The following is a 22,405-nucleotide window of genomic DNA, read 5'->3' on the forward strand; positions in this document are numbered from 1 at the left end:
GGCGGGGCGGGCGGGGCGAGCTGCCAGAGCGGCACTCTGGTGCGCTCCGGCCCCAAATGACCCCTCCTGCAGAGCATTTTTCATATTGCTACATCCAGGGCTTTTTTTGTAGAAAAAGACCAGCAGGAACTCTTTAGCATAATAGGCCACACCCAACAGCAGAAACTCATTAGCGTATTAGGCCACACCCCTGACATCACAGCTCATTAGCATACTAGGCCACACCTCCATGTTACCTGAAGTGTGGCCGTCCAGCCACACCCACCTTTTGCTTCTTATTCTGTTTACCTTGTTTGTTGTCAAAACCCAGGGCTTTTTTATAGCAGGAACTCCTTTGCATGTTAGGCCATAAACCCCTAATGTAGCCAATCCTAATGAGTTTCTGCTGTTGGGTGTGGCCAACTCAGGAGCCAGCCGGAACTCCATTCCTGTGCGTTCCTGCCCCAAAATAGCCCTGGCTACAATTGCAAAGATGGTGTCTTTTCATGCCACATTAAGGGCTGGCCTTTCTAAATCTTCCTTTACTCACCAGATATGGACAAGTGCATAACTTTTTTTCCTGTGGTTCTTGAAATTTATTTACTTTGCCTGCTTAACAGTTCTTTGGTTCACTTTGAAGGTGTGGCTGGAGTCATGGGTCCAAGTGGACCTTCTGGCATAAAAGGTGCACCAGGAGAAAAAGGACAAAAAGGAATGGGCTCTATAGGTATGTAAATAACATTATTTTCCAATCTATTGAAAAAGTTGCTTTAGAAGGAGTATCTGATGCACACTTTCTCTTTCTTCTTTCAGGGCTTCCAGGACTGAAAGGAGATCAAGGGGGAAAGGGTAACAAAGGTGATCCTGGTAAGATGGAGATGTTCAGATTCAGTGTGTGAACAGCCAAACCTTACATGACATAATTAGAGTTCCTGATATCTTTCATTTACTTAAAAATAGCAGGAAGGACAATAGGGTTACCTTCCCCAGGTACCATCACCCCAAATCTCCAGGAATTTCCCAGCTTGGAGCTAGTAACCATAAATATCTTCGTTCCACCATAACTATGTACATGAAATATTCCTTAATTTGTCGAGTGTTTTAGACCACTAAAGGCACTGCTCTCCACAAATCTGTGTAAAATTTGGAGTAATTTAGAATTTGTATTTTTGATTTATTAATAAATAGGACTTTATATACTGCCACTGCAGATCAGTGCTGTAGCTAGACAGCGGCATAAGAACAATGTTGGATCAGGCCAATGGCCCATCCAGTCCAACACTCTGTCACACAGTGGCCAAAAATACCACGTGCCATCAGGAGGTCCAGCAGTGGGGCCAGGACACTAGGAACCCTCCCACTATTGACCCCCCCCCAAGCACCAAGAATACAGAGCATCACTTGCCCCGGAGTCTCTATCTATACCTTGTGGCTAATAGCCACGATGGACCTCTGCTCCATTTGCTTATCTAATTCCCTCTTGAAGCCGTCCATGCTTGCAGCCACCATGCTTGTAGCAGGGCAAGGGGGGCTAAGCCTTTCTCAGATGCACCCAGCCCCCTTCCTGGTGGATGCCAGACCCTCCCCTCCCCTCCATGCAAAGCCTACAGCTGCCACCACTCCGAGCCCTTCACTGCAGCATTTCCCTCTCTTGCCTGGTTCCCTGGGTGTGTGGAGAAAACACATGGCGGGGTGGGAAGAAAAGGAAAGAGGACAAGGGAGGGCCAAGCGAGTGGGCTCACAGCTGGCTTTGCCCCCAGCCCCAGCATATGCAAAGGGCCTGGCTGCTGGTTGGGAGGGCAGCAGTGAGAATGGCTGGCTGGTTGGCTGGCTGATTGATGCTTGCTCTGCCCTCCCAACCAGCAGCCAGGACCTTTGCACATGCTGGAGCTGGGGGCGGAGCTGGCTGTGTGCTCACTCCCTCGGCCAGGCAGGCATCAGCCAACCAGCCAGCTTCTCTCACCAGCCCTTTGCAGGTGATGAGGCTGGGGGCAGAGCTAGAGGAAGTTGCAATGAAATGAAATGTGGAGCTTGAGCCGGTGCATTTATGCAAGCAAAACAGGGGGAGGGGTTTGTTATGCACTACAACAACCCTTTCCTTACTTTGGAGACTCTGGTTTAAACCCCTGCCTCTTCTCAAGGCTGCTCCTGCTGCTAGAGGAAGTTGCAATGAAATGAACTGTGGAGCTTCTAGGGCTGGGCAACCCATGAAGGCAATCCATACCTAAGTGATACACAAATCTGTGCCTGCACTCTCCCGTTGCCGAATTGGAAACACAGAGTCAGAGTCCAACGAGTTAGATGAATATCTGTTTAATGCATTTAAAAAAGGGAATACAGTGGGCTGAGTACCTTAGCACTTCAGCAATTCCAAAGCTGTATTCTGCCATAACCAGGAAGGGGAGAAGGTCTTATACCCCAAATGACATCATATTTAGTTTATACATTAAAGAATCTCTAATCGGCACCAAGCAGTTAACATCATACAAGCATCATTTGACTGTAAACCTTGCTATTGGTCTCTCTTTATGCTGGTCATATATTGTCAGTGATTGCATTTGTTTATCTGTTTTCCAGGAGAATGAGAACCTTAGGGAACACTGAGAACCTTCCTTTTCATTTCTTTTTAAACTGCCCCCGAAGAGGCAGAATTTTATTAAATTTTTCACAAAAAATACACACATAAAACACAAAAGTACAAACAAACATTAAAATATATACTAACATACATACTAACACCTGGGGGTTATTGTCGTTTTAACACGTTTATACTTAGTAACATTTATTCGTGAACTTTGTAAGCAACTTTTCTATAATCCTAAAACCGGTGTACATTTCACTAATATTCAATTAGTCTGTCCCTTACAAAGTAGCGTAAATATGCTTATCATACCAATTATAGAATTGTGTCCAAGTATTCTGGAATGTCGAGTCCGTTGCACCTTTTATCAATAAAGTCAGTTTATCCAATTCCGCCACCTCCAAGACTTTGTTTATAAATTCTCATTTGTTGGTATTTCCATTGATTTCCAAAATTTTGCATAAAGAATTCTGGCAGCTGTAGTTAGAAAGACTATCGAATAACGGCCCTCTTTGTTTGAATTATCCGGTAAAATATTCACCAACAAAACCTCTGGTGTAAAAGGTATTACTGAGCCTAGTACCTTTTGCAAAATTTAAGGAGAGAGTGTCAGAAATCACATTCTTTTCCCCTTGTCCTACATAAGCACTGAGAGCAAGGAAGAAAAGGAGCCCAGAAAAGTAGCTGATTGTAAAAGGAGAAAGAGCATGAAAGACTCTTTGGTTTTAAGTAGAAAATATGTTGATGGCTTCTCTCATGTTGAATCCCAAGAGTTATGACATGTCCTGCCCATGCAAATGCCCACAACGACCAAGAGGCCTTTCCTCGCACCTAAGTTTTTCACACGAGAAATTGGCATGTGATCCCTCTCAAACATGGGATCTCCCACATGACCCCCTGGTGGTAGAGTCACATTCAGTGATTGTTCTGTGTGCACCAGCACCACTGGATGTATGCATTACTTTTTATATACATCTAGTTAGGGACAGCATCAGTCCTTATCTTGTGGGCTAGCACTGTGTCAATCCCATGGAATGTATTAATGCAAGGTTGGGAGAACTGGGTGCTGTGACCATGCGTAGCCTATGGACATGCCTCAGGAGAGCCAGAACCTATGACAAAACAATGGCAATGCATCTTAACAACTGTGGGTATCTCCTCAGCAGGTCTCAAGTGTTAGTAATGGCTCAGCCCAAGCACCCATCAGATGTATGTCTTTGTATGAAGAAGCCACAGTCTGAGATTCTGGGGGGTAACAGAGAGAAAAGCAGAGAGACACTGCTGGCTGAAGCACTTTGAGGCTGCAGGATCCCTCTCTCTGGGATCCTTCTCTCCGGGGATCTGATGGGGAGTGATTCTCCTCCTCCACCCATGCTCTACTTTCATATTTGTAAGCAGGGGTCATTTCGTAGAAAAAGAGCTAGGGGAACTCATTAGCATAACTCATTAGCATATGCCACTCCCCCTGACATCAGGGGCCCGGCGGTGGACCTGCAAGGCCAGCCGGAGTGCGAGGAAGCCCCGCCAAGGCCCTCCCTGGCCCCAGGCAGGCAGGGGTGGGGAGAGGCGGGGAGGAAGCAACTTACCCTCCCTCTTCTCCTGCCTCCTCCTGGCTGAATGAGGGCTGGAAGCGGGGCGGCCGGAAGCAGGGGGCGGGGCTTCCTCATGTGCCCTGCCCCCTGCACCTCACCCGGGGGAACTGCGTTCCCCCGCGTTCCCCCCGAAATGACCTCTGTTTGTAAGTAAAGCAAAGACTGTAAAAAGATCATACGCCTCCTGTGCTCTGCTCTCCAAAGAGAACCAGTCCAGGAACTAAGTACCCATTACAAAGTCCTCTGGTCCTATCTGGGTTGCTGTGAGAACTTGCAGTCAGATAGTTGTGAGCCCCTGCTGGAAATTCAGTTCACAGGTGTGCAGGGAGCGCATTCAGACTTGGACGGGACCGGGGAACACAGGAAGAGGGGACTCCTACATTCCCCCCACGCTGTTTTCCCGATTTGAAACAGTTCTGGAAGAGGCACGGTCTGCTCCAATGGGGACTCCACACATACTGATGGGGCACAAGCAGTTTTCCAAAATGGGGCATCTCATCCCCCTGGGCCTTTTCAAGTTGGGAAAATGGCAAGGGGGGTGGGAGACATAAGACTCCTCTCCCTGCATGCCACATCCCATTCCAAATCAGACCATACCCGTTCAGGAATCACCTCCCAATGGGGAGCTCACAACATAAATATGATTGCAAGTATTCATAGTGGACCTGGATACAACCAAAGGACTTTGAAACATGTACCATAGTTGGGCCCTGGCCAGGTAAGCACCATGTTACAAATGTTATAAATTCAGTGTCTATAAGGAAAAGAGTAAGAGAACGAGAAAGGGGAGTGGTGAAGGTTTGTTTTGTTTTACATATAAACGCTGATTGCATGAAATGGATGGTAACCATTAGGTTATTGTCAGGGGTCATTTCGTAGAAAAAGAGGCGCAGGAGCTCATTAACATAACTTAGTTGCATATGTCACACCCCCTGACATCACCAGAAGTGTGTCAGAAGGCAACACCCACCGCTCAGGCTCCACTGGACTGTTTTGGATTGCTAGCTATTGGGGGGGACGACATGGAGCTCTGTCCTCGCAGAGGAGGGAGAGCTTGTGCCTGAATAAAACTTGGTCTTAAAGGTACCACTGGACTCTTTTGGACCAGGGGTGGGGCTCTGCAGCTTATCTGGCTGCTTCTTGCTCTGACTGAGGGCTGCTGGGAGCAGGGGGTGGGGCTTGTTGCATGTGCCCGCCCCCTGGGCTCTTTACTGCCGGAGCTCCGCTCCTGTGTGCTCCTGCAGGAAATGACCCCTGGTTATTGTCTAGAACGCTTTCATAGCTCGATTGCTTTACCTTTTTGTGATATTGTTTTCTTTCTTGCTAACACTGATACTGTTGGTACCCTTTCCTTAGGAGCCAGAGGTCTGCCTGGAGAAAAAGGAAGTAAAGGAAGCACTGGGGATCCTGGACGGAAAGGTGAACCAGGAGGAAAAGGAGAAAAAGGCTCTGTGGGGCTTAGAGGTAAAAAAAAAAATCATCATCATCTGATGCTTCTCGGGTATTGGGCCCTTGCATTTGATTTAGTAGTATCTGCAACTATAGTATAGATCAGGATTAGGAGTCAAAATTATCTTAGGATTCTGCAAATGAGGATGGAAATAAGAAAAATGGAAACTCAACAAGTAAATTGCTAAGTAACCAATAGGAAAGATAAAATAATGGTGCAGCCTGTTCCTACATAAGTTTATTTGCCTCTTTATTAGAGTTGTCAGTAGTTATCATTTGTTCCAACTCAAGGAGATCGTGATGAGCAAAAATGTCAGTGAATACACAACTCTGCACCCTGTTTATCTCAGAAGAGGAAAGAGAGTGTACAGTAGATTGTGTTATCATAGGAATACATTTTTGTATTGCTGCAACCTGCATTGTATATCTGGTCAAACAGGTCAACAACTAAAATGGACTGGGTCAGTGTGGAAAGGAGGGGGGGCACCAAGATTGGCCAGTGCTGAGGGCACCAGTGAGCCTTCATCCGCCCCTGGGCAGTGTTACAGCTGTTTTAAGACATAAAGGAACAAGTGGTGTCTTTGGCTGCTGGGAAAGAATTTTGCTTCCAGGATGTATTATTAATTGATCAAACATGTGTTCCTTTTTTATGTTCAATCACAATCCTCTGGGATATAAGGGCCTAAAGGTGAAAAGGGTGCTCCAGGTAATTAACATTATTTTTTCCCCCTTACCTTACCAAAATTAGGCGAGGTTACCCTATTCCAAAGCATTGTAGAAATCCACTGTGAATATGGAGATCCACGTGAGCTCGGGCTAGTCTACCTACTTCAATATCTTACTGGACCAATTGCACAGGCACAGTAAGGAGTTGTCCATAGAGCAGTTTCAGCTATTGACAACAATGGGGCAGGTACTGATTGTACAAGAAACTGGTGAGAGGGACAGGGAGAGAGAATGGATCATTTCCTTTCACATAACCCACTGGATTCAATAAATAGTATTATATCGGGGGGGGGGGTTCCTTTGGATATCCTAGGTCTGGATCCAAGGCCCAGGAAAAGGTTCAAACATATAAGATGTAGATCAAACATCTTAGTCTATCCATAATGTTCATGCAGCCTCCAGAAGGTTGTTTTCTCCTTTAAAATGTGAACAGTGAAACCAAGTGGAGGCAAAAAGGTTAAACCCACTTCCCTGTATGGCACCATGGCAAACCACCGTGGCATGTAGGGATGGGCACAAACTGAACCACAAAGCAAAATTTGTCACAAATTTTGGCCTGCTCCAGGTTCATGAGTAGAAGTTCTACCTTCATGAACTTCCACAAACTTTTAAAGCAGTTCATGGTGGTTTGTGGGGTTTCATGGGTGGAGCGGATAGCAGGGGTTTAAAGGGGACCCCAAGTCCCTTTAAATGCTTGCTTTCTGCTTCCCACAAAAGCCGCAAAAACTCCCCGCCACTCAGCTGTTTCACGCTGTCTTGTGCAGTCCCTTTAAAGATGTGAAGAAGCAGACATGGCTTACTTTGGGGATGTGAAGTTGAGGGGTGCCAAGTGACACCTTTTGTTCATTAGGACCACACAAATTCCAACCACACATTTTGCATCCCAGTAGTCATTGTGTTTGTAGCAAGAATGGGGAAATGGGAAAAGCCAGGACCAGGGCGTTCTCCCTGGTGGCGCCAACGCTGTGGAACGAGCTCCCTAATGAGATTAGAGCTCTACGGGACCTCCAGCAGTTCCGTAGAGCTGTGAAAACTGAGCTGTTTCACCAGGCGTTCAAATAAGAACTGACTGCACTGGTTGGCTCGCACTAGCACTTTATCATAGGATGCCGCCATTTTTACTTAGTTTTACTGTATTTATTGTATTTTATATCTTGTAATTGCTGGTTTTCAGGGCTTTTTTGTAGAAAAACCACAGCAGGAACTCATTAGCATAGTTGGCCACACCCAACAGCAGAAACATATTAGCATATTAGGCCACACCCCTGACAGCACAGCTCATTAGCATATGAAGCCACACCCCAGTGTTGCCAGAAGTGTACTCATCCAGCCACACCCACCTTTTGCTTCTTATTCTGTTTACCTTGTTTGTTGTCAAAACCCAGGGCTTTCTTTGTAGCAGGAACTCCTTTGCATGTTAGGCCACACACCCCGAATGTAGCCAATCCTAATGAGTTCCTGCTGTTGGGTGTGGCCTGTTATGCTAATGAGTTCATGCTGGGCGTGGCCAACTCAGGAGCCAGCCGGAACTCCGTTCCTATGCGTTCCTGCTCAAAAATAGTCCTGCTGGTGTTAAATTGTATGTTGTTTTAAACTCTCTGTAAGCCGCCCTGAGCCGCCTCGGTGGGAGGGTGGGGTAGAAATTTAATAAATAAATAAATAACCTGTTACACATACCTTGGCCACTATTTTGAGATCTTGCCTCTTTTCCTTTTGATTTACATAATATTTTCTTTAAAAAAAACAACAGCAAGAAGTCCCAACATAAGAATTGCTGGAGGAAGTAATCGAGGCCGTGTTGAAATTCTGCACAATGGGCAATGGGGTACAATATGTGACGATAGTTGGGACCAAAGTGATGGAACAGTGGTTTGCCGAATGATGGGATACACTGGAAGAGCCATTGTCTTCACCGCAACTGCAGGTAATTTATTAACTGACTCCATGGCTAATTTAATCATCAAAAAATGAAATGATTCAGTTCTATCACTCGTATCTAAAACTAGCAGAGATCTAAGCAGGGATGGAGAGGCAGCAGATACATTTCTAAGTAAATAAAATTCTCTGTCATCCAAAATATGTCAGCAGAGGGTCAATACAAATCTTAAACATTCCTGTCCAAGATGGTAAGCGATGCACCCTAAATATATTCTCCGGACAAGACTGAAGGCATTAGCGTGCTGGGCTTATTTATTTATTTTCTGAATGCCATCAGGAAACACAGGTGTCGTCAATGGGACATAATGTGCACATTGCAAAAATATGCTTTATTTGCATGCTTCTTTGTGATTATAACACGAGTCTGTTACAGAAGCATAGTAACAGAACAGAATTCGAGTCCAGTAACACCTTAAAAGGTCAACAAAATTTTCCAGGGTACAAGCTTTTGTTAGTCTGAAGCTGTTTGCTAGGCAATGGGAGGATAAGAGAGAGAAAAAGTATTCAAAGGCATACGAGGAACTTCCAAACAATTGGGGGGTTGCATTAATTATGCAGCTGTTGCTCAGCTGTTGTCCAGGACCCAAAAACATTTCCCAGTCATTTCGCTCAGATGAAAATTGCCTTTTCAAAGAACTTTTTCTCCAGTCACACTTTTCTGTGTGGAATGCAGTTACACAGGTGTCATGGTCACCTATTGGACAACGTTTGTGACATCATTTACAGGGAACAGCCCATGCCATTTTGTAAATACTACAAAAGTTCTATTTTATTGGATTTTTTAAAAAAGATGTAGAATGTTCCTTTGCAAGTGTGACAAAGTTTTTTCTGTTGAGGTTACATCATGGCTTATAGAGAATTCAGTGTGTTTAGCTATTCGGAGGATCATATCACCTCTTTATTAAATAAACCCAATTTCTTCAATTCTGAGAAAGATGTTAACAATTCTAGTGCATGGGAGAATTTTTAAGAAAGGTTCTTTTAAGAGAAGGCTCCTTTGTTCTATATCAAGCATGAGAATACTTCAAAAACTTTTTTTAAATCATGACATGTATCATCTAGGCTACACTTACCTCTGCTTCCCTTTCCCTGAGTAAGGCTGTGCCATTTTTAACCCCTTTCCCCATCTTAAAAAAAAAAATCATTCTTTTAAAATTCTCTAGCACAGTCCCATTTATTTTGACAGACTTTCTAAAGATGAACAGAAATGCCCTTCAGCAATCTCAGGCTATGTTTTTAATGCTGGATTTTGATTCATAACTTTTAATGTTTTATGGTTTTATTATGTATTATGTTTTATTTTGTAAGCTGCCTTGGGCAGGATCCCCAGAGTGGAGGCATAACAATTATCTAAATAAATGATCAAATAAATTAAGTCATATGGCTTTCCATAATATGATTAGGGTTGTAGCATGGCTAGTGTGGCCATTGCTAGTTCATATACACATGAACATCACTTGATCTTTTATCCTTTCATTTGTTGACTCTCAGTGACCCTCGGTGGAAAGTGTGAACCACCTCTATTGAAAAATGTTAGGTGTAAGCTGATCTCTAATCCTTGATGTGTGGGGAACAATAACCAAGATGCCATTAAGGGAAGCTAGGCACTCTCTCCACATGGGAATTAGCAACAAAAATAAAGCCAGTAGATGCCCAGAAAACTGGATCATGATCTCGTCTGTACATGAGTATCCTATTTAAAAAATGAGAAGGTAAAAGGTTCCCTTGCTCGAAAGCCAGTCGAGTCCGACTCAAGGGTTGCGGTGCTCATCTCCGTTTCAAAGCCGAAGAGCCACCGCTGTCCGAAGACGTTTCCGTGGTCATGTGGCCGGCATGACTAAACACCAAGGCGCACAGAACGCTGTTACCTTCCCACCGAAGTGGTACCTATTTATCGACTTGCAATGTCTTGCTTTCGAACTGCTAGGTTGGCAGGAGCTGGAACTAGAGACGGGAGCTCACTCCGTCATGTGGCACACTCGGGTCTCGAACTGCTGAACTACCGACCTTCCACAGCCTGCAGTTCAGCGTCTTAACCACTTGAGCCACCGCAACTCCATTAAAAAAAAATGAGAGGGGGGGTAAACTAGGAATGTATATGTGAGCATTCCTCACTGCTCTGCAAAAGGCTCCATCTCTTAAATTTTGCTCTGCCCACCTTCCCCATCATTTTTTTCCTTTTTTTCCACTCTTCATATATATGTCTTTAAAACAAACCTTTCCCGTTCATATTTGTGTCACATTCTTTGTCCTTCCTTCTCAACATAAACAGTAAGACAAGGAGGCTTACAAATATGTAGAAGAATGTAAGACAGTAATATAATTCTCAGTTATCATGTACAGAGTAAAGATTTCACTAACAAGTTGATACCATAGATCTACAAACTATTTAGAACCAAAGAATCCACCAGATGGTTGACTTGAAGAATGTATGAAGGCCAATCTCTTTCAGTTGTCTCTTCCAGCTCTCACAGTTTTCACTGAACACTGTTTTTCTGAGGTTCATGGGAGTTCATTCTCACGCTCCCCCCAATCTCATGTTTGCCTGTATTTCTGGGTTGTTGCTTACAACAGCTGAAAGCAGAACGTCCTTCATTTCCCCAGAATAACTGTTCTTGCAGAAATGGCCAGTATTTGATTAAAGAGCTTCAGTGAGAGTCCCAGACTTTTGGTTGTTTGGAGACTGAACCTTATGATTTACCATTTACAACAAGGAGCCCATGTAGCCTTTCATTACCCAGGCTTTCCCACACCTATTTCTATATTTTCTTCTTCTGGTTTTGGTATTGTGACCCAGGGTCTGGGCTTTCGAAGGACTATGCATTTCCTGGGAAGAATTTCGTTCAGAACCTGTGTCTTAAATAAAAGTAGATTTATTTGCTGTTCACACACTCTTCCCTCTTATTGACAGGGATCAGGGCATGTCACTTTTGGTGATGTTTCCCTCTTGGTATTAATGGCAATTTTAATTTTTTGTTATTTTTGATCCCCGTATGAAAATAAAATTGATCAGAGGAAGGAAAAACGGGAGAAGCATCAACCTTTCAGTAAGTGAGGGGGTAAACTAGGAAACCAATAGAAAATGGGACTCAAGAAATACCCACAGGGACTACTCAGAATCATGCTTAATAATCAAAATAGCTCCCTTTGTATGCATTTCCTACATCCATCTTTTATTCTCTTCCGTTGCAGAAGGTCAAGTGCTGTTTTTCCCCTTTGTTTCCTAGCCAAGTGATCTGAGAAATGTATTAGATGTCTACTTTTGATACACGTTTCTAATTTGTGGTAGGTTGTTCTACAATAACTCATTACAATTTTCTTTTACTTCCTTTTGGCTGATACCAGGAACTGGAACTATCTGGCTGGATGAAGTGAACTGTTCAGGAACAGAATCCTCCATTGAGTTGTGCAGTAAATCTGACTGGGGTGTACACAACTGCAATCATAATGAAGATGCTGGTGTAGAGTGTTCCTAATGACATATTGTACTGCACTGATGTCTGCCAAAGAATAACATTCAGTGAAATGGTTCTGCACTGTCATTCAATGTGACTGGGACTTATATTTCTGGGCTAGCTAAATACTGAGTTATTTTTTTAATCCCACTTTATCAATAGACCCCTATAATACCTTCAATGGGCAGAGACTCACTATCAGTATCTGGATACTTTATTAGAATTATAATAACACTGTCAAACATTGCTGCATTAGCCAGATTTTAAAAATGAATAAGGAAGATGACTTGAAAATAATTTGAACTTGTAAAATGAATTTCTTTTCTTGGATGCAAAGGTCAAGGTGATTTTCCCATCGTGGTATTAATGGCAATTTAAATTTTTTGTTATTTTTTATCCCCGTATGAAAATAAAATTGGTCAGAGGAAGGAAAAATGGGAGAAGCATCAACCTTTCAGTAAGTGAGGGGGTAAACTAGGAAACCAATAGAAAATGGGACTCAAGAAATACCCACAGAGACTACTCAGAATCATGCTTAATAATCAAAATAGCTCCCTTTGTATGCATTTCCTACATCCATCTTTTATTCTCTTCCATTGCAGAAGGTCAAGTGCTCTTTTTCCCTTTGTTTCCTAGTCAAGTGATCTGAGAAATGTATTACATGTCTACTTTTGATACACATTTCTAACTTGTGGTAGGTTGTTCTACAATAACTCATTACAATTTTCCTTTACTTCCTTTTGGCTGATACCAGGAACTGGAACTATCTGGCTGGATGAAGTGAACTGTTCAGGAACAGAATCCTCCACGGACCACGGTTGGCCCATACATGCAAAGCATATGGGGATGACTGTGAGGAAGGCCATGTCTGTTGTTTTTGTTGTTGTTGTTGTTCAGTCGCACATTCGAGTCCGACTGTTCACGACCCCATGGACCAGATCCCGCCAGGCCTTCTGGTCTTCTGCCGTCCTCTGAAGTTTGCTCAACTTCATGTTCGTTGCATCTATGACACTGTCTAACCATCTCATCCTTTGCCGTCCCCTGGACCACAGTTGGCCCATTCATGCAAAGCATATGGGGACGACTGTGAGGAAGGCCATGTCTGCTGTACTAGTCATTGAAACTTGTTTCTACCCTCTCACCTGTCCTGGCTATCAATTGAGAAATCTCAATTAAGTGGAGTTTATGGAGGACATAGGGATCTCTAACCAAGAACTTTCAGCAGATTTCCCCAAATTACATTTCCCAGGTGAGCCGTAATAGTTCACCCAGATTTTGACCAGTATAAGTATAGATGCTTTATCAGTTGAACAAATTGATTAGAAATTCCAATGCGTGTGCGCACATGTGTATGATCGTTGCACTTAATCTTGGTGACTGCATCAGTCACTGCATATGAAAACTGCTAGGATACTTAGAACATAAGAATATAAGAGAAGCCATGTTGGATCAGGACAGTGGCCCATCCAGTCCAACACTCTGGGTCACACAGTGGCCAAAAAACAGGTGCCATCAGTAGGTCCACCAGCAGGGCCCTCCCAGAAGTCCTCCCGCGGTTGCCCCCAGTCACCAACAATACAGACTATCACTGCCCCAGATAGGGTTGCCAGCTCTTGGATGGCAAATACCTGGAGACTTTGGGGGTGGGTCCGGGAGAGGGGAGGGTTTGGGGAGGGGAGGGAACTCAGCATGGTACAGTGCCATAGAGCCCACCCTTCAAAGCAGCCATTTTCTCCAGGGGAGCTGATCTCTGTCAGCTGGAGATCAGTTATAAAAGTGGGATGTCTCCAGGCCCCACCTGGAGGCTGGTAACCCGAGCCCCAGACATAGTGTTATACAGGGCTTTTTTTGTAGAAAAAGCCCAGCAGGAACTCATTAGCATAATAGGCCACACCCAACAGCAGAAACTCACTAGCATATTAGGCCACACCCCTGACAGCACAGCTCATTAGCATATTAGGCCACACCCCCATGCCTTCCCTTGGCTTGCTGCCAGGCGCCCAGGCAAGCCGGCCCTTGGAGGGAAGAGAAGGCAATTTAAACTGCCTTCCCTTGGCTTGGCTGGGTGCCCTGCAGCTGCGGGGAACCCAGGCCAGCCCTTGTAGGGAAGGGAAGGGAAGGCAGTTTAAACCAGCCAGAACTCCGTTCCTGTGCGTTCCTGCCCAAAAATAGCCCTGGTGTTATATCTATACCTTGTGGCTAATAGCCACAGATGGACCTCAGTTCCATATGTCTGTCTAATCCCGTGCTGAAGCTGTCTATGCTTATAGTCACCCACCACTTCCTGTGGCAGTGAATTCCACGTGTTAATTAATCTTTCTAAATCTATTCTAAATCTACTGCTTATTAATTTCATTGAGTACCTATGAGATCTTGTACTGTGAGAAAGGGAGAAAAGTATTTATTTCTCTACCTTCTCTGCATGTGTAACTTTGTAAACATCTGTCATGTCACCCCTCAGTCGTCGTTTCTCCAAGCTAAAGAGCCCTAACCTCTTCAGCCTTTCTTCACAGAAGAAACCTCTTTAACATCTTTATCTTCTATAACAGACGGAAATCTTAAGCTTGGTTTGCATGTAGTACAAGGCAGGGGTCGTTTCGTAGAAAAAGAGCTAGGGGAACTCATTAGCATAACTCATTAGCATATGCCACACCCCCTGACATCACCGGAAGTGTGTCATAAGGCCACACTCCCTGACATCACCGGAAGTGTGTCATAAGGCCACACACACCACCCCCAACGGCCCCAGCCACCGCCGCCGCCCTTGCAGCTCCACTGCCGAGCCCCATGAGGGGCCCGGCGGTGGACCTGCAAGGCCGGCGGGAGTGCCAGGAGAAGGGAAGGCAGTTTAAACCAGCCAGAACTCCGTTCCTGTGCGTTCCTGCCCAAAAATAGCCCTGGTGTTATATCTATACCTTGTGGCTAATAGCCACAGATGGACCTCAGTTCCATATGTCTGTCTAATCCCGTGCTGAAGCTGTCTATGCTTATAGTCACCCACCACTTCCTGTGGCAGTGAATTCCACGTGTTAATTAATCTTTCTAAATCTATTCTAAATCTACTGCTTATTAATTTCATTGAGTACCTATGAGATCTTGTACTGTGAGAAAGGGAGAAAAGTATTTATTTCTCTACCTTCTCTGCATGTGTAACTTTGTAAACATCTGTCATGTCACCCCTCAGTCGTCGTTTCTCCAAGCTAAAGAGCCCTAACCTCTTCAGCCTTTCTTCACAGAAGAAACCTTTTTAACATCTTTATCTTCTATAACAGACGGAAATCTTAAGCTTGGTTTGCATGTAGTACAAGGCATCCCAATTGCTTCAAACGTTTCAGAATAAGACATATTTACATCTTATAGTAAAAACCAGAGCTATTTTTGGGCAGGAACACACAGGAACGGAGTTCCGGCTGGCTTCAGAGTTGGCCACACCCACTACAGCCAAAACCTCTGCATGTGTGGCTACAGAGGGAAGGCCTGGAGATATCCCATGCATAATTTTGTGAACCTCTGTCATGTCACCCCTCAGTCGTCATTTCTCCAAGCTAAAGAGCCCTAACCTCTTCAGCCTTTCTTCACAGAAGAAACCTTTTTAACATCTTTATCTTCTATAACAGACGGAAATCTTAAGCTTGGTTTGCATGTAGTACAAGGCATCCCAATTGCTTCAAACGTTTCAGAATAAGACATATTTACATCTTATAGTAAAAACACGTTATAGGTTTCTACCACTAAGTCATGGCCACACATGGGAGCTGCCTCCCAGTGCAGCTAATTCTATGCTTGGCACTCTTACAATCACCCCCACCAATGTGGCTGGCTCTTCTAAATAGTTTTATATGAGAACTACTTTAAAAAGTAGCTTCCATGAGGCTAGCTTAATGTTTAACAATGTGCTATTTTAAAAAACAACAACAACACTGTGTACTTCTAGGCCTACCATTTACTCATACAGGGCAGTGAATTACTAGTTCCCAGCCCCAATTTTGATTGAATGCTATTTAAACCAACAGCAAAGTCCAACTAGTCTGAAGTATCATAATAGGCTTGGGGTGAGTGAGTTTCTTGAAAAATAGCCTTGATTTCAAAAGGAGTAGGTAGGTATTCCAAAAGATGGTGCTTCAAATGAGCAGCTCCTATGATATGCCACAAAGTCAAATGCAAAGACAAAGGAGAAATAAAATGCGAAGGAATTTGAACCTGTGGTCACTTGTCTTTGCTGTTTATTTACGCAGCCCACACTCACCCAGAATGTTCAGGACTGCTTATTACAAAAGAAGGAAATAAAAGGCTCAGAATGAAAAAGGTTAAAAAAGGAGACAAGGCAAAGAAAACAGCAGCACAGGCAAACCAAGTCGGATTGTGAACCAGTTAGGTTTTCCTGTCAAATAGTCAATATTAGAATATGAAAAGAGTATATTTTCAAAGTCTGCCGGGCTCCACACATGATCTACCACTCTCTGCTCAAACCCTACTTACGGTCTGCCAAATTCCACCCATCGCCCACTACCAAACTGGCGAATTCTGCCATGTTTCAACTTGGGACCCACTAGAATCTGACTGTTCATGATCTGCAATGCTTAAAACTCCACTGTCTTCTAGGACTTCCAGTAGCCATCATGTGGAATAGTTTTGTTTATTGCCGAAACTTTCTTTCTGTAGTCAGATAGCTATGAAAGACTGGCAGAGGCCTCACTCTGCATACTTACTGTGGTAAAGTTCTTCTAATAAAGCCAGAGCTTGCCTTGAACATTTCTCTGCATATGAAAATCTTAGAAGTTCCACCAGGAACCTCATTTTTCAAATCTATTATTGGCAACACCTGTGAGTATGTGAAGATTGTGAATCTTATGAGCAAATGTAACCAAAATCTCTCATAACCATTGATGCTGACTGCACTCATTTGCAGAAAAGTTATCTTAAAACATTTTAGTTGCAGGATCATTCAACACTATGCCCTTTGCCAAATGAATCAAACGCCATGCTAAAAGAGATCATAAAAATGTAGTGGCTTCTGTCGCTTCCAATTCTCATGCAACATCTTCTAACATATTCCTACCACTAGGTGGAGCTCAAGGTCCTCATCCCCATTCAGAATAAAGATGTAGACCAGTGTCTTCTGCAAAATGTAGCTGTGAATCACTGCCAAAAGAAACCGGAGAGTCTATGACATTGTGTTAAATAAACTGTCTCACTCAGGGTGTTGTGCCTAGGCAGATGGCTTTCTGGGATGGGTCACTTAGCAATTTCCAGCCGTTGTAGCAATGTTTAGACTTTCAATAAACAAAGCTCTCTCATTTTTGATCCTTTGACCCCATGGGCCTTTCTCACAACTTTTCATCAGCAGTAAATCAGTCACAAGACTGATAACAATTGGATTCTGCCAAGCCTGCAGCATTTGGCTTCTCATTCCAAACCATCTTACTTAGTCCTACATCAGAGACATGTGCTCACAGATTTCTAGGTCTGCCTGGTTGCTACCTGAATATTTTCCTTTTACCTTTAAGTAGGATTGTCGCTGGGGTGGCCAACTGGCCTGGAGAAAAATGTCCTGCTCCTTTAATAGAAGTGTAATGTGTAGAAATGGGCAGGTGGAGCTTTTCATGGCATGGAGGCAAACAACATCACCAGGCAAAGAACATCCCGTAAAAGGGACAGAACATTTTTTCTCCAGGCTGTTGGCAAACCTAGGCCCCGGACACAATGGGGGAAAAGGTGTGGCTGAAGTTTGGCTTTTTTGAGCAGCATCAAAAGAGACGCACGGCGGCGGGATCAGACAGATCCCCCAAGCCGCTGTGCACTTGCTCCCCGGCACGATCAGATGTGGGGGGGGAGCCACACAGTGAGCGCGGCAGCCCCTTGCGCATGTGCATGCCTGCGCTGTTTGGCCGGGGGCCTCGCGTCGGGCGCGCCGGCGATCCCACAGCCGCCCCTGCTGCGGATTTTCAGGTAAGTCGTAGTGTTTTGTAGTGTGTTTTTTTTAATCTGCATCTTTGGCCGGAAGAGGCAGATCGGGGACAGGTGAGCACCGCTTCCCAGATGTTGCAGTGTGATCGCGCCCACTTGCTGCGTCCCCAATCTGTCCCTCTTGCAGATCAAAGCCTCCCGTGTGACCGGGGCCCTAGTTTTCACCTGAAGAGCTCCAAAACAAGAAGCACTTTGTAAGGCTGTTAGAAATGTATGTTCAAACATGAGCAGTATTTTATTAGATTGTGCTTTGCAATGTTTAAGTTGCTCTTGGAAATTAGGACATATTTGTTGAAGGATTTCACAGCCGGAGTTCATTAGCTGTTGTAGATTTTCCAGGTTGTACTCTCTGTGGACAATACTCCATCTTTCTGTGTAATACCTCTGAGGATGCCAGTCACAGCTACTGGTGAAACGTCAGGTCCTACAATGTCAAGACCATGGCCATACAACCCAGAAAATCTACAACAATTTAGGACATATTGTTTGCAATTATGGGGCAGGTGGCAAGCTTCAGTTGAAACAAATCTCTGCTAGCCTTCTAGAAGCTAATCATATTGATCTTTAGTCAAGCTAATGGCCTGAGAACATTCCGCAAACAACGAACCCTTCTGCCTTTTTACCTCTCTCTGTTGTTTGTTGCCACTGCCACTACTTCGAGCCCACGAGTCCATACAACTTAAATCCTAATGCCAAAGTCAGTATATCTTTGGATAGTTACATCCAGTGACCAATGCTCCCTGTAAGCTGTGGAGTCTTGGGAGCAAAAATTCTACTTTGTGAGCTACTGGTGTTAAAATTGTGAACAAGCAATTTGGCTACTGCATAAATTAGTTTGCTCTGGAGCCATCCTTCCTGAGCTAAGACAAAAATGTGTGAGCCAGAGGCTAAAAAACTGTGAGCTAGCTCACACTAACTCAGCTTAGAGGGAACACTGCCAGTGATTGGAGCAGTGAACGGGCAAGACAGATCTTTCTACAAACCTTTGCAGAAAAATATGAAATCTAAAAAAAAAATTACACTGAGCACTTTAAAAAATACAAAAATGATAAAAGGAACACCTGCAGCTTTAAGCAACAGGAGTCTCTCAGTAGCTGTTGCTAGGCAACCACAGCATTCCAAGCTTCGTTCTGTCAGTAAAAGTCAGGGGGAGGGTCCTTTCCAGCCCTATTTGGCCTTAAGGGAGAACTCATTCAGGCCAGGGCTGGCTAGGATAGGCTGTTCCAGGTTGGCAAATTCCTGGAGATTTTGTGATGAAGTCTGAGGAGTGCAGGGTTTGGGAAGGGGAGAGGCCTCCCCAAACCTCACCCTCCCAAGGCTCCAACCCCAAATGTCTAGGGATTTCCCAAGCTTGATCTGGCAACCCCAAGGGGAACTGATCTCTGTAATTGGGAGATCTTTTGTGATTCCAGGAGATTGCCAGTCCCATTCTAAGGCTGGCAACCCTAGAAGGAGAGAATGAAGCAGGAAAAGGGGAGAGACTGAGGGCCAGGGCTGGTGCCAGGTTTTTTTGCACACTAGGCAAGGCTACCTTCTGGCGCATCCCCCCCCCCATGCGCCCACCAATTTTCAAACATAAATGCATCTTAAAAAGGTAAAGGTAAAGGTTCCCTTGCTCGAAAGCCAGTTGAATCCGACTCTAGGGTTGCGGTGCTCATCTCCGTTTCTAAGCCGAAGAGCCAGCGCTGTCCGAAGACGTTTCCGTGGTCATGTGGCCGGCATGACTAAACACCAAGGCGCACGGAACGCTGTTACCTTCCCACTGAAGTGGTACCTACTTATCTACTTGCAATTTCTTGCTTTCGAACTGCTAGGTTGGCAGGAGCTGGAACTAGAGACGGGAGCTCACCCCATCATGCGGCAACCCGGGTCTCGAACTGCTGAACTACCGACCTTCCACAGCGTCTTAACCACTTGAGCCACCACAGCTCCTAGGAATCTTAGGAAGAATGAAAAACACAAAATTTGAAATTGCTCACTTCTTTTTTATAAAATTGTGAGAACAAGTAATACAATCTCTGATTTTCTCTCTCAAACAGAAAAACACAGAGCACAAAGCATTTTGGAAAATTCCTGTTAATTGTGATGTTGAAATTTAAGCCACTTTAATGTTTCCATTTCAGGCACATGAGAATCTCATTCTGCGTGCCTTTTCTTTAGCAAATTTTGTCACCAATTCCTTCAGGTCAAGCGCTGATGCATCAGCATGTTCAACTGAAATTGAGGTAAGGAAATCAAACCTGGTTCTCCAGATTAGAACCCACAGCTCTTAACCACAATACCATGCTGGCTTTTCTGGAGTAACTGGAAAAAAATAATGCTAGGAAAAGTTGGAGAATGCAGAAAAACTGGAAGACCCAACATGAGATAAGGTAAAGGTTACCTTGCTCGAAAGCCAGTCGAATCTGTCTCTAGGGTTGCGGTGCTCATCTCCGTTTCAAAGCCAAAGAGCCAGCGCTGTCCGAAGACGTTTCCGTGGTCATGTGGCCGACATGACTAAACACCAAGGCGCACAGAATGCTGTTACCTTCCCACCGAAGTGGTACCTATTCGTCTACTTGCAATTTCTTGCTTTCGAACTGCTGGGTTGGCAGGAGCTGGAACTAGAGATGGGAGCTCACTCCATCATGCGGCACCCGGGTCTCAAACTGTTGATAGATGGACTCAATAAAGGAAACCCTGGTCCTCAGTTTGCAAAACCTTAGCAAGACTGTCAACTATAGGATGTTTTGGAGGATATTAATTCATAGGGTTGTCATAAGTTGGGAGCAACTTGAAGGCACTTCACACTCACTCACACATACGCACAGTTAATGCATTCATAGCAGGAAATGTCTCTGTGTGGAAGCAGCACATGTGGTCTTCTCCCTTGCCAGCCCCCTGTAAAGAAACCCTGCTGCCAGTTGACTTCTTCATGAAATCCAGATGGGTGGAGAAGAGAAGCAGGTTTTTCTGAGCAGTAGTATCTTCTCTTTGAAAATTATCCCCCGGGGGAAACCACCAGGCTGGCTCCAGAAATCAGTTAAGACCTTTTAATTTTTGCAAGCACTGGTTAACTAAGGTGAGGCTGACTTTACTACAGGAAAATTAGGCAGTGTGTGTAATTTCTAAATGAGAGATTCAGAAACTTTTTGCTGTCCCTGCCAGTAGCCTGGCGAATAGGGGATTTAGCAAATAAAACAACCTCTGGATCCTTGCAGGGGACTCTCCCTCCCTCTCCCCCTGCCTCTTCGGGTGCTATGAACTCTCCGGGAGACCCTCATTTGGACCGGGCCAGCACCAGATGCCCACTCCTCCTGCCCCCTGAGGCCAGATCCCCACCACCACCAGGTGAGGAATGGAGGCTCCCAACCCCAGTTCCCCCCCCCCCATGCACACCTTCCTTGCCTTCCTGGGGATGAGCCTGTCCTGACGATAGAGCCAGGTGGGAAGTGGCAGAACCAAGTTCAAGTCCAGTGTCACCTTCTTCTCCTGGGTCTCAGCTCTGGTGTGCTGGCCCACTGCTTCAGAGTTTCCGCGCACACACATCCCCAGCCCCCAGGACTCTTCAGCTCACCTCGGAGGCCAGGGGATGCTGCCCAAGTCACTTGGAGGCATGCCGCGCACTGCACGCAGAAAGTCCGATGCCACCCGCCTGCGGGGGCAGCCAAGAAAGTGCACGGCCCAGGCACACACACCCTGCCTTGACTCCTTGCAGAAGGGGGTGAAAAAGCCTGCGCTCGAGGGAAGGGGGGGCACCGGTGGCAGCACGTTACTTCAGGAGCCTCTCCCCCCTAGCCAAGCAGGGCACGAGGAGAGGCAAGGGAGGGGAGGGGCAGCAGGCAGGGCAGCGTGGCACCCTCATTGAGACTGCGCCCTAGGCAACGGCCTAAATTTTGTCTGTGGCGGTCTGGCCCTGGCGAGGGCTTTCAGGAAAGGGGAAGAGGAAATATGGGGGAAGTGAGAAGCCACCAACAAGTCCTTGCAGGTTCCTACTTGTCCTTCTGCTTTATAAAGGGGATATACTAAAGTACAGTGCCAAAAGGAATCATGGAAGCTGGAGGCTAGCATGTGGCGGTCTGGCCCTGGCGAGGGCTTTCAGGAAAGGGGAAGAGGAAATATGGGAGAGGAGGAAGTGAGATGCCTCCGACAAGTCCTTGCAGGTTCCCACTTGTCCTTCTGCTTTGTAAAGGGGATATACTAAGGTACAGTGCCAAAAGGAATCATGGAAGCTGGAGGCTAGCATATACCCACAAGATAGAGCATATGGGATGAGGTACAAGGGGGGAAAGGCCAATTAAAAAAGAAATTATGCTTAGTATTTTTAAGGCACTTTTCTTCATACGTGTGTGTGTGTGTATACACACACACACATACACACATGTTAGCAGAGTAACCCTTATAGGAGCCCTGTAATGTAGGCCAACATTATTATTCCCATATTTCAGATGAAGGAACTGAGGCTAGCTGAGAGCCAGCATGGTATAGTGGTTAGAGTGTCAACCGAGGATCTTGTAGACCTAGATTTGAATCCCCATCCTGCCACAGAAGCTCACTGGGACTCCTTGGGCCAGTCACACTCTCTCAGCCTAACAGGGTTGTTGTGAGGATAAAATGGAGACGAAGAATGTTGTAAGCCACTTGGGGTCCCCATTGAAGAAAAAAGTGGGTATCAATTAAATAAATAAAAATCAGGAGAGTGGTCGGCCTAAGGCCATCTACTGAATTTATGGCTGAGC

At 45.1% G+C, this 22,405-nt stretch overlaps 1 protein-coding gene across 1 annotated transcript in view; it reads left to right on the top strand.

The window, feature by feature from the left end:
- Positions 1–11,741, top strand: part of MARCO (macrophage receptor with collagenous structure) — a 34,628-nt gene extending 22,887 nt beyond the window's left edge. Inside the window, exons 8-11 of the mRNA XM_015409499.1 lie at positions 793–846; positions 5,518–5,571; positions 8,078–8,251; positions 11,611–11,741. Of these exons, the coding sequence (XP_015264985.1) occupies positions 793–846; positions 5,518–5,571; positions 8,078–8,251; positions 11,611–11,741 (413 nt within the window). The remainder of the gene's footprint in view (positions 1–792; positions 847–5,517; positions 5,572–8,077; positions 8,252–11,610) is intronic.
- The last annotated feature ends 10,664 nt before the right edge of the window (positions 11,742–22,405 follow it).

Source organism: Gekko japonicus, unplaced genomic scaffold (genome assembly GCF_001447785.1).
Source record: "Gekko japonicus isolate JY-2015 unplaced genomic scaffold, Gekko_japonicus_V1.1 scaffold986, whole genome shotgun sequence".
NCBI classification, from domain to species: domain Eukaryota; kingdom Metazoa; phylum Chordata; class Lepidosauria; order Squamata; family Gekkonidae; genus Gekko; species Gekko japonicus.